Below are 9,900 nucleotides of genomic sequence, written 5' to 3' on the forward strand. Positions count from 1 at the left end.
TGTTGGGGGGATGGCGTCTCTGCCTCGGGGCCCTCACTGCGGGGCTCTCCCGGGGCGCCCTGGCAGCGGGTGGGTGCCCGGGCTGTGCCGCTGCAGGAAGCGCTCGGCACCCAGCCCGCTGCCAGTGCAGGGGTTGTTTTTGAGGCTTGAGGCCAGGAGGTGCTGGAGGCCACGATCAGGGTTTGGCAGCCCCGTACCCCCATCTCCCACCCCCCTGCCGCGCGGCACCGGGAGCAGGAGGGACCCCAGGGGCTGTGCCGGCCGGGGCTGGCGATGCTGCCCTCTCCGGAGTGCTGTGCTTTTGGTTTTATTCCCTTCCTCCATTGCCAACAAACCCTTTACAAAAGAATTTGCTGCTTGGGGCTTTGACTTTCACAGAACGCTGTTTGCAAGTGGTGCCAGGGAAGCTGGGGGGTGAGCCAGGGGTGATTTCAGGGGCTGATTCTCCTTCCCAGGGCAGCAGCAGCAGGGCACGGGGAGAGCCCAGCGTGCGCCCCAAGGCTGTGATGCACCCCAGGGCCTGGCAGCGCTCCCCGACGCCCCTTGCTCTGGGTGCCTGAGGTGCTGAGGGGCAGGATGGGGCCAGGGCTGCGCGGCGGCTGCTGGGAAACGTCCCTGCCAGGGCTGATGCTGCGTCCGGTGCTGCCACCGCGATGCCCCCCCAGATGCCACAGCCCCCCCGGCACAGCTGGGCTTCCTGCCCGAGCCTCCGCAGCGCTGCCGGTGGGTACCTGCGGCTTCGTGTTTGATCGCAAAAGCCAAGACAATAGCATTGTGGTTGCTCTGCTCTGAGCTGCCTCCAAAAACCCAGGGCTGGCAGCCTGGCTGGGGCACAACACATCCCCTTGGCTTTGGCCACGGCCAGGGTGGCTCTGGGGGCGCTGGGGTCACCCGGTGGTGATGGGCAAAGTGGGGGCTGCTGGATGAGTCCCGCGGCCTCTCAGGGTCCCACAGGGCTGGGGTGGCTGCTGCGGCACCGCCAGCCCGCACCGAGCACTGGGGAAGGGGCATCACGAGGGTCTGGGGGACTCAGCTGGCCAGGGCTGCCTGGGCAGTGGGTGACAAACCCCTGCTCGTCATTGTCCCCTCACTGCACATCACTCAGTCCGCAGGACCCTGCCCCTCCACTGGCCGAGGGGCTCAGCATCCCCGTGCCCACCCAGCCCCTGGGCATCGGGATCTGGGGGCTCCGGGGCAGGGACCCCGGGTGCCAGGGTGGCAGGAAGCCATCGGGGTTTGTCACTCGCTCTTGCGGTTGTGCGCGAGCTGCGAACCAGCCTCTCTAGAGTTTGCTCATGAGGCAGGAAACCAGGGCAGGCGGCGAGCGAGAGCGAGCGGCGTGGATCGCGCGCCCGTGGGGGGCTCGTCTCTGCTCCCCAGAGGGTCCCTGCGCTCCTGCCTGGGATGGAGAGGACGTGAGCCGGGACGGTGCCTTCGCTGCCGCTGCTGGGCCATGGGAGTCTGAGAGCGGCTGCTCCTGCCCCGCTGCCACCAGGTAATGGGGACCCGGGGTCAGAGGGTTTGTGCCTCCCTGTGGGAGCTGGGGACCCCCGGGTGCCACAGAGGGTGGGGGTCCCACCGCGCTCTCCCCTTGGGAGGATGGAAATGGGGGTTTGGGTGTGTGGTGGCGAGGAGACGTGAGCGCTGGTGCCCTGGTGAGGGATGGGGGAGCAGGACTGGGACCCCCAGCCCCCTGTGGGCTCCGTGGGGTGAGAGTCGCTGCCTCGATGCCCTCCGTCCTCCTAGGGCGTCTGCCCGGGGTGGGAGTGCCGACCCCTCACAGGGCTCTCCCCGAGCCCCATTTCCAGGTCAAGGTGGGAGTTTTGTCCCCAGGGCTCTCGCCTGCCCGGCAGTGGGTGGGAGCAGCTTGGGGATGGGGAGCTGGTTGGTGCTGCTCCATCGGGGTCCGCTGCCTGGTTTGGGGGTTCAGACGCTGCAATGTGTCTGGTTTTGGTACTGTCTGAGTGCAAATGTCTCCCTGCTGCAACAGCAGCTTGGGGGCCGTGGTGTCTCTGCACCACTCAGCTGGACGGATGACCATCCAGCTGAGTCACCGCTGGGTTGGGGATGTCTGGGGCACCCCAGTGAGTCTTGAAGAGCGTCGGTGTCGGGGTCAGCGCAGCCTCACGCCTGCCCACGCTCACCAACAAACCAATCGGACCCGGCCGAGGCTGCGCGTGCGGAAGGGCCAGCGCGGGGCAGCTCCTCGGGGAGGACAAGGAGGTCCAGACCCACGGCCAAGCGAAGCCGAGGAGAGGGGCACACGCAGGGCCGGGCACGGACGCAGGAGCAGACCCCGCAGCCACCTCCCCGGGACACGACGAGGTGCGGGCAGGGGCGCCTACACAGCCCTCCCTGGCAGCCTTCGGATGAGAAATTCGGTTGCACAGATGCAGTCACAAAACTTGACTTCAAACGCAGCGTTTTGCTGGCGTGGCCCTTGCACCGTGCAGGTGAAACGGCTGCTCAGTGGAAATTACGCTGTGGCTTGAGTACATAACAACAAAAAAGGCACAATAGCAGCACCTCCCTCCCCTCCCCAGCTTCGTGCAGGAAGGAAAAAACACCTCTTGGCAGCACTTGCCTTTGGTGAGGGTGTCTGAAGCACTGCAGGTGGGTCTGGGGGAGCAGGGGCTTCCCTGTGGGGCCAGGGTTGTGCTCGGGGCTGGCTGTGGGCTTTGCTGCTGCCTCACCTGCTCCTCTTGCCTGCAGCCGAGCCCCTTTTTGGGTGCCCAAGTGTGTTCCTAAATAAGCATCACTGGAAGCTGAAGGCTCCAGGTTGGTGTTTTAGCATTCAAGCCCCCAAAGCAGCATTTGCACGGCACGGGAGGGCTTACTCGTCTGCCCTCTCTCCAGCAAAATCACCCTTCACCGGCTCCCGTTGGCCACCTGGCACTGGGCACCCCGAGGTGGCACTGGGGGAGCTGCCCCTGGGTCACTGCCACGCGCTGGAACAGCCGTGCCGACCCCTTCCCCATGGGAAAGGGCTTCTGGGCTGCAAATCCGACCCTGGCAGCACAGGCTAGGGGTGCTGGCAGCACCCAGGGACCCTGCGCCCTCTCTGGGGACCCTGAACCCTCTCTGGGGACGCGCTGCCAGGCTCTTCCCCCTGTCCCCAGCTGCCCACGGGGCACACACTCAATTGAAGCCCTGGCTGCGCACACTGAGAGGCGGATTGAAGCGGGTGCTTGTGGAAGCAGATCCCGGGTAGGAAACCAAGGAGAAACCGGTGCCAGCAGTGCCAGCGGCCGGCAGGATCCAGCAAAGTGGCTCCTGGGGCTCAGCTGGAACCCAGCTCGCTGCAGGGCATGGCGAGGCCAGGGACCCCCACAGCTGCACTGCCTCGCCGCCAGATAACCGCTCCTGAGCGGCGTTTGCCAAAGCAGCCGCTGGTTTTGGGTGCTGGGGGCAGACACCTGGGCTGCTCTTGGCTCTGCGGGGCTCCCAGCGCTGCCGTTGGCACCTGATGCTGCAGAAACCACTCCAGGGCCCCCGGAGAGCTGCTGGGCAGAGCCTGGAAAGAGGATCTGTGGGGCAGGTGTTGGTGGAGAGCAATGCCGGCGGTGTAGGTGAGGGGGATTCTGTGGACGAGTTTTCTCCAGGGCCGTGGGCCGCTCTTTCCACGTGACGCACTGCCGGGGCTCCCAGCTCTGTGCCACGCTCGGCTTTCGCAGGAAGGCAAGAGCTGTTGGGTGGTGTGCAGAGCCCACGCAATGCTCACGGCATCGCTGCCAGGCCGCCCCGGTGGCCTCGCCGCGGTGCCAGGGACCCTGCGCAGCACGGCATCGGGTGGCATCGCCACGGCCACAGCTGATGCTTGAGGTCGCAGGGGTCCTCGATGTCCCGGGGTGAGCTGCAGAGGACGAGGGGCCGCCAGGCAGGCATCGGGGTTCAAGAACATCCCTGATGCAGGAGAAACAGGAGCCCAGCGCCGGGGCCGAATGCGCCGGGGGAGGCTCAGGGGAGAAGGAAATCAGAGGTGATGCAGCGATGCAGCGTGGGTGGGAGAGCGCTCGCATCCGCCTCTGACCCCAGGAGCCACTTTTAGGGCCGGGGAGGTGCCTGGTCCTACCAAAGCTTTGTTTCAGGTGCAAGGACCTATTAATTGCTAATGGGCTGATCATGATTGTTGTCTCGGTGGAGAACACAGGGTTTGGCCCCAGGGCTGCAAGTGGGAAGGAGCTGGTGAAGGAGGCAACGCCAGGCTGTGCGGATGGGAAAGGAGAAAAATGCATCTGGCGGCAGTCGGGGGCTGCCCCTGGTTCAGCTGAGGAGTGTGTGACGGGCCGTGCGGTGTGTGCAGCCAGAGGGAGGGATGCGGGGCTGGGGATGTGCTGGAGCAGGAGAGGCATGGCCAGGGATGCTCATCGCCTCTCGCTCCCCCGCAGCCACCATGGGCTGCTGCTGCAGCTCGGACTATGACGAGGACTGGATTGAGAACATTGACATTTGTGAGCACTGCAATTACCCCATCGATCCCGACAGCAAGCACCAGGTGAGGAGGGGGCAGGAAGAACCCCTGTCCCCATGGCCAGAAGCCTCTGGAGGTGGCTGTGGGATGGGCAAACCCTGGGAAGGCAACGGCTCACAGGGCTCCTCGTCCCTAGCAGAGGCTGATCCGCAATGGCTCCGAGATGCAAGACCCCCTGGTCAACTACGAGGCCGCATCTCCGCCGTGCTCTCCCCTGCAAGGTGAGGTCTGGCTGCAGTGGGAGGTGGCTGTGGACACCCCCTCGTTGGCCACTGCCACCCTGCCCCTCTGCTTGCCCTCCCAGATAAGCTGGTGGTGGCCCTGTACAACTACGAGCCCAAGCACGATGGGGACCTGGGGCTGCGCAAGGACGAGAAGCTCCGCATCCTGGAAGAGTGAGCGAGCACCGATGGCGTTCCAGCTCCCGCACCAGTGTGACCCTGTGGCTCCCCAGCATCCCGGTGCTGCCAGGGGGATCGCGCGGGGTCCTGGCAGGCAGGGAGGGTCTCACCTCACTGTGTCCTTGCAGGAGCGGGGAGTGGTGGAAGGCGCAGTCGCTCACCACCGGCCAGGAGGGCTTGATCCCCTACAACTTCGTGGCCCTGGTGAACAGCCTGGAGCCCGAGCCGTGAGTAGGAGCTGTGCCCGGGCAGCAGCCGCGACGGTGGAGAGGGAAAGCGCCAGGAGCATCCTCGAAGCGCAGGTGGGTGAAGGTGTCCTGAGCCCCCTAACCCTGCCCTGTGTCCCCAGGTGGTTCTTCAAGAACATCAGCCGCAAGGATGCGGAGCGGCAGCTCTTGGCGTCGGGCAACACGCATGGCTCCTTCCTCATCCGGGAGAGCGAGACCACCAAAGGTACCGTCTCGCGGGCCCCGCTGGCATCTCCTGCCACCGGCACTGGGACAGGCACTGGGAAGCACAGGAGGGGTGCCGGGGTCCTGCTCCCACACGGTCCCCATCTGCCCAGGCTCCTACTCGCTGTCGGTGAGGGACTTCGACCAGAACCAGGGCGAGATGGTGAAGCACTACAAGATCCGCAACATGGACAACGGCGGGTACTACATCTCCCCCCGCGTCACCTTCGGCAGCTTGCACGAGCTGGTGGAGCATTACACACGTACGCACTGCGCAGCGGCCGGTCCTGCCTGGGGAGGGGATGGATGGGATGGGAAGGGATGGGAAGGGATGGGATGGGATGGGATGGGATGGGATGAGCAGGACATGCTGCTATCCAAGCCCCAGCAAAGTCCTTAGCTTGTGCTGGGAACCCAGCGCCCTCCGCCTGTGTTGACACCAGCTCTGCTTGCCCCTGCGCCACAGGCAGCTCCGACGGGCTGTGCACCCGCCTCGGCAAGCCCTGCCGGACCCAAAAGCCACAGAAGCCGTGGTGGCAGGACGAGTGGGAGGTGTCACGAGAGTCGCTGAAGCTGGTGGAGAAGCTGGGAGCGGGGCAGTTTGGAGAAGTCTGGATGGGTGAGTCAGGATGAAACTGGGGTGCTTCCCCCGGGGTGGCTGAGCCCCACAGCATCCTTGGCCGAGGAGGGATCTGGACAGGGTCTTGCATGGAGAAGACGTGGGACTGTGGCTTTTGACAAGGGCCCTGGAAGAAGAGATAAAACCCAGAACTTGAGCAGCCCAGGGGCTGCTGAGCTCTCCCCTCAGCCTCCTCTTCTCCAGACTAAACTGCCCCTGGTCCCTCAGCTGCTCCCAGAGCCCCTGGACTCCAGACCCTTCCCCAGCTCCGTTCCCCTTCTCTGGACACACTACAGCCCCTCAGCATCCTTACAGTGAGGGGCCAAATCTGACCCCAGGATTCGAGGTGCAGCCTCGCCAGTGCTGAGTACGGGGGGACAGTCCCTGCCCTGCTCCTGGCCACCCCACGGCTGATCCAAGTCAGGAGTCTGTTTGCCTTCTTGGCCACCTGAGCCACTGCTGGCTCGTGTTCAGCTGCTGTTGGGGGATGCTCTAGATCCACAGAGTAGCCCCTACATGTGCCTCGTTGTCCAGCATTGCTATTTCCACACATCCCCCAGCCATGCCTGGTGAAGAGATGCTCCTGCCCTGTCTCTCCGCAGGCTTCTACAACGGCCACACCAAGGTGGCCATCAAAAGCCTGAAGCAGGGCAGCATGTCCCCCAGCGCCTTCCTGGCAGAGGCCAACCTCATGAAGAACCTGCAGCACCCGCGGCTGGTGCGGCTCTACGCTGTGGTGACAAAGGAGCCCATCTACATCATCACGGAGTACATGGAGAAGGGTGAGGGCACCCAGGCGCTGCCTACCATGGGTGGGGGTGGCTGGGGGATGTGAAGAACTGCGGTCCCTTCATGTCCCAGCTGTTCCCGTCCAGTGCTTGGAGCCACTTGTGGCATCCTTTGCCTCCTCGTGCTCTGCCTTCGGTTCGTTGCTCTCCTACCAGTCGGGAGCTCAGGGTCAGCCTTGCAAAGGGGGCAAAGGGCCTTGCAGGCAGGTGATCCTCTGCCCATCGGCTCCTGCCTGCCTTCCTGGGGGCTGCAAGCTGCCCACCCCCATGCTCGGTGTTGCATTGGTGGCTGGTGACCCCAGAGCTGCAGCACCAAGGGGCAGCGTGGGGCGGGGAGGCAATGCTGAGCCCATCTCCATCGCAGGCAGCCTCGTGGACTTCCTCAAGACCTCCGAAGGAGTCAAGCTCAGCATCAACAAACTGCTGGATATGGCTGCGCAGGTGAGGAGCAGGGAGCCGCGGGGCTGCGGGCAGGGAGGGCTCTGCTGGGGCTGGAGATATTAATTGCAATTCCTCCACGCCGCAGATTGCCGAAGGCATGGCCTTCATCGAGGCCAAGAACTACATCCACCGCGACCTGCGGGCTGCCAACATCCTCGTCTCGGACACCCTGTGCTGCAAAATCGCTGACTTCGGGCTGGCCCGCCTCATCGAGGACAACGAGTACACGGCTCGCGAGGGTTCGTACCCTGCTGCTTCAGCCCCACGCGTGTCTGCCCAGCCCTGCTCTTGGGGTGCCTGCAGCTCGGGGCCACGGGAGAAGGAAACCCCCACCCACGCCGTCCCGGACTCCTCCGGGGGTCCCCGCAGGAGCTGCAGGACTGGGCAGCCTTAGAGAGGGGAGCAGGGGTCCTTTCCTCCACTCCATCTCCCTTCCCTAAGCTGGAGGGGGGCTGTGAGACCTCTCATGCTCACTCAACCCTGCATTTGGTGGGGTGACAGCCCTGTCTGGTGGCTACCGCAGGAGCAGATGTGCTGGCCCACTCCAGGGGCTCTGTAGCCAGCCAAGCAGCGGGGACCGGGGGGGGGCTGGCTGTCACCAAAGCCAGCTGGTCCCCAGGCACACAGCAGGGAAAGAGGCTGATTCAGGGCTGTCGCATCAGGTTAAACAGAGAGGGATGTTTCCATCTCAGCCGTAACCGTTTTATTTTCTCCCCTCCTGCTGTTTTTCAGGGGCTAAATTCCCCATTAAGTGGACGGCACCGGAGGCTATTAATTACGGGACATTCACCATCAAGTCCGATGTCTGGTCTTTCGGCATCCTGCTCACAGAGATTGTCACCTACGGCCGGATCCCGTATCCAGGTCAGGATTTCCCGGCAGCTGCGTGGCAGAAGGGCTTGCACGCTCACGCACGCGCACACCCACGAGTGTGTGCATGCACTCCCGCACGCACGCACACGCCCTGAGCCGCCCCAGCTGGCTCCCTTCCCTGCCAGCCCGCGATGGTTTCGGCCGCTGCCCCAAAAGCCACCGGGGGTTTCGGAGGCAGCAGAAGGGGAAGGAAGCTTCCCCGTGGGATTTGCCAACGTAGGATGCCACCGGCCACATGAGGCTTGCCCCAAATTCAGTGCCGTGCACGTTGTCCTTGCAGGGATGACCAACCCCGAGGTGATCCAGAACCTGGAGCGCGGGTACCGCATGCCGCAGCCGGACAGCTGCCCGCAGGAGCTGTACGAACTGATGATGCAGTGCTGGAAGGAGAGGCCAGAGGAGCGTCCCACCTTCGAGTACATGAAAAGCGTGCTCGAGGACTTCTTCACCGCCACCGAGGGCCAGTACCAGCAGCAGCCGTGAAGACCCTGCGGCGGCCGGGGGTCCCTCGTGTTGCGGTGCCCGGGGGCTCCCCGCCGCGTCCCAGTCCTCGCAGACTCCACACACATCGCCGTGGGGCACCGGCGGACACTGCCTGGACCTTGGCAGTAAAGATTTGAAGTGCTTCGAGCCTTTGGAGCTGCCGATTTCACACACAGCCCCCCAGGAGGACACGGACGGCCAAAGCCAAGTGACTCTGAGGCGTGGAGGGCTGTGCGGGGAGGGCCTGTGCGGAGCCCGGGGTGCCCACCACGCTGTCCCCGAGATCTCCTAGTTGCAAATCCAGCCTCCAGCCCCACTCAGAGCCACAGCAGCCCCTCATCCCGCTCTGGTAGAGCCTTGCTTGCCTCTTTCACCCCCCGTGCCGGCGGGTACCCCGCCACAAGCAGCCCTTGGCCATGGGATGCTCTCTCTCCCCCCACGGTGTTGGCAGGATCTGCTGTGGTTTGGGGTGGTGGCCATGGGGAGGCCAGGCCGCCATGGGGCGAGGGGGGTGTCCCCTCACCCCAACCCCACCCCAGGTGTCCCAGCGCCCTTTCCACATCGACCCCAGCCCTGGGAGCCACTCGTGGCCCCGCGGGCGGGTCATTGTGTGCAGTTTTTGGGGCGCCGCAGTGTAAAAAGGCTCTAACGCTACTGGAGAGCGTCCAGCGGGGAGCACGGAGCCGGTGAAGGGCCTAGGGGTGAAGTTGTATGGGGAGCAGCTGGAGGCAGAGGGTCTAGTCAGCCTGGAGGAGGCTGAAGGGGGGTCTCACGGCAGCTCAGGGCTTCCTCACGCGGGGAGGAGGAGGAGCAGGCGCTGAGCTCTCCTCTCTGACCCCAGGGAATGGCAGGAAGGCCCTAGGGAAGGGTTAGGTTGGACATCAAGGAGAAGGTTCTTCCCCAGGGGGTGGTGGAGCCCTGGAGCAGCTCCCAGGGCAGCAGGCACGGCACCGAGCCTGACAATATTCCAGAATGGAACAATGCATTGAAGGAAGGATTGCTTAAACTAATTCATTCCCTTAACATAATGATTTATTCCTTCCTTCAGCGCTCAGACACACGGTGTAAATTTCAGGGTCGCCCTGTGCAGGGACAAGAGTTGGACTCGATGCTCCTTGCGGGTCCCTTTCAACTCAGGACACCCCGGGACCTTGATTCTCGCCCACCCTGGGTGGGATAAAGCCAGGACCTGGGCTCTGATGGAGGCTCCTGCCCCGTGCCCCCCCCGCCCTGCGATGGTTCGCCCCCCCCCGCACCCCTGCCAATGGTTCCGCCCACCGGGACCCTCTCCCCCTTTCCCCCTTCCCCCCCCCGCCCCAGCGATGGTGCACCCCACGCGGCTCCCCCCCGTGCCGCTGCAGTGGTACAGCCC

General features: G+C 64.5%; 1 protein-coding gene across 1 annotated transcript; it reads left to right on the plus strand.

Moving 5' to 3' along the window:
• The first annotated feature begins 1,283 nt into the window (after nt 1-1,283).
• On the plus strand, nt 1,284-9,706 carry LCK (LCK proto-oncogene, Src family tyrosine kinase). Its single transcript, XM_069875570.1, has 13 exons — nt 1,284-1,495; nt 4,389-4,495; nt 4,611-4,692; nt 4,776-4,866; nt 5,001-5,099; nt 5,222-5,325; nt 5,438-5,587; nt 5,791-5,943; nt 6,546-6,725; nt 7,096-7,172; nt 7,258-7,411; nt 7,905-8,036; nt 8,326-9,706. The coding sequence occupies exons 2-13, from the start codon at nt 4,394-4,396 to the stop codon at nt 8,526-8,528; spliced, it is 1,527 nt and encodes a 508-aa protein (XP_069731671.1). The 5' UTR covers nt 1,284-1,495; nt 4,389-4,393; the 3' UTR covers nt 8,529-9,706.
• Nucleotides 9,707-9,900: the final 194 nt, after the last annotated feature.

Source organism: Phaenicophaeus curvirostris, chromosome 23 (genome assembly GCF_032191515.1).
Source record: "Phaenicophaeus curvirostris isolate KB17595 chromosome 23, BPBGC_Pcur_1.0, whole genome shotgun sequence".
NCBI lineage: Eukaryota > Metazoa > Chordata > Aves > Cuculiformes > Cuculidae > Phaenicophaeus > Phaenicophaeus curvirostris.

Coding starts and splice junctions, on each gene's coding strand:
- LCK (XM_069875570.1), top strand. CDS start 4,394: ATGGGCTGCTGCTGCAGCTCGGACTATGACGAGGACTGGATTGAGAAC. Junction 4,496..4,610: donor ATCCCGACAGCAAGCACCAG/GTGAGGAGGGGG, acceptor CGTCCCTAGCAG/AGGCTGATCCGCAATGGCTC. Junction 7,173..7,257: donor TGCTGGATATGGCTGCGCAG/GTGAGGAGCAGG, acceptor TCCACGCCGCAG/ATTGCCGAAGGCATGGCCTT.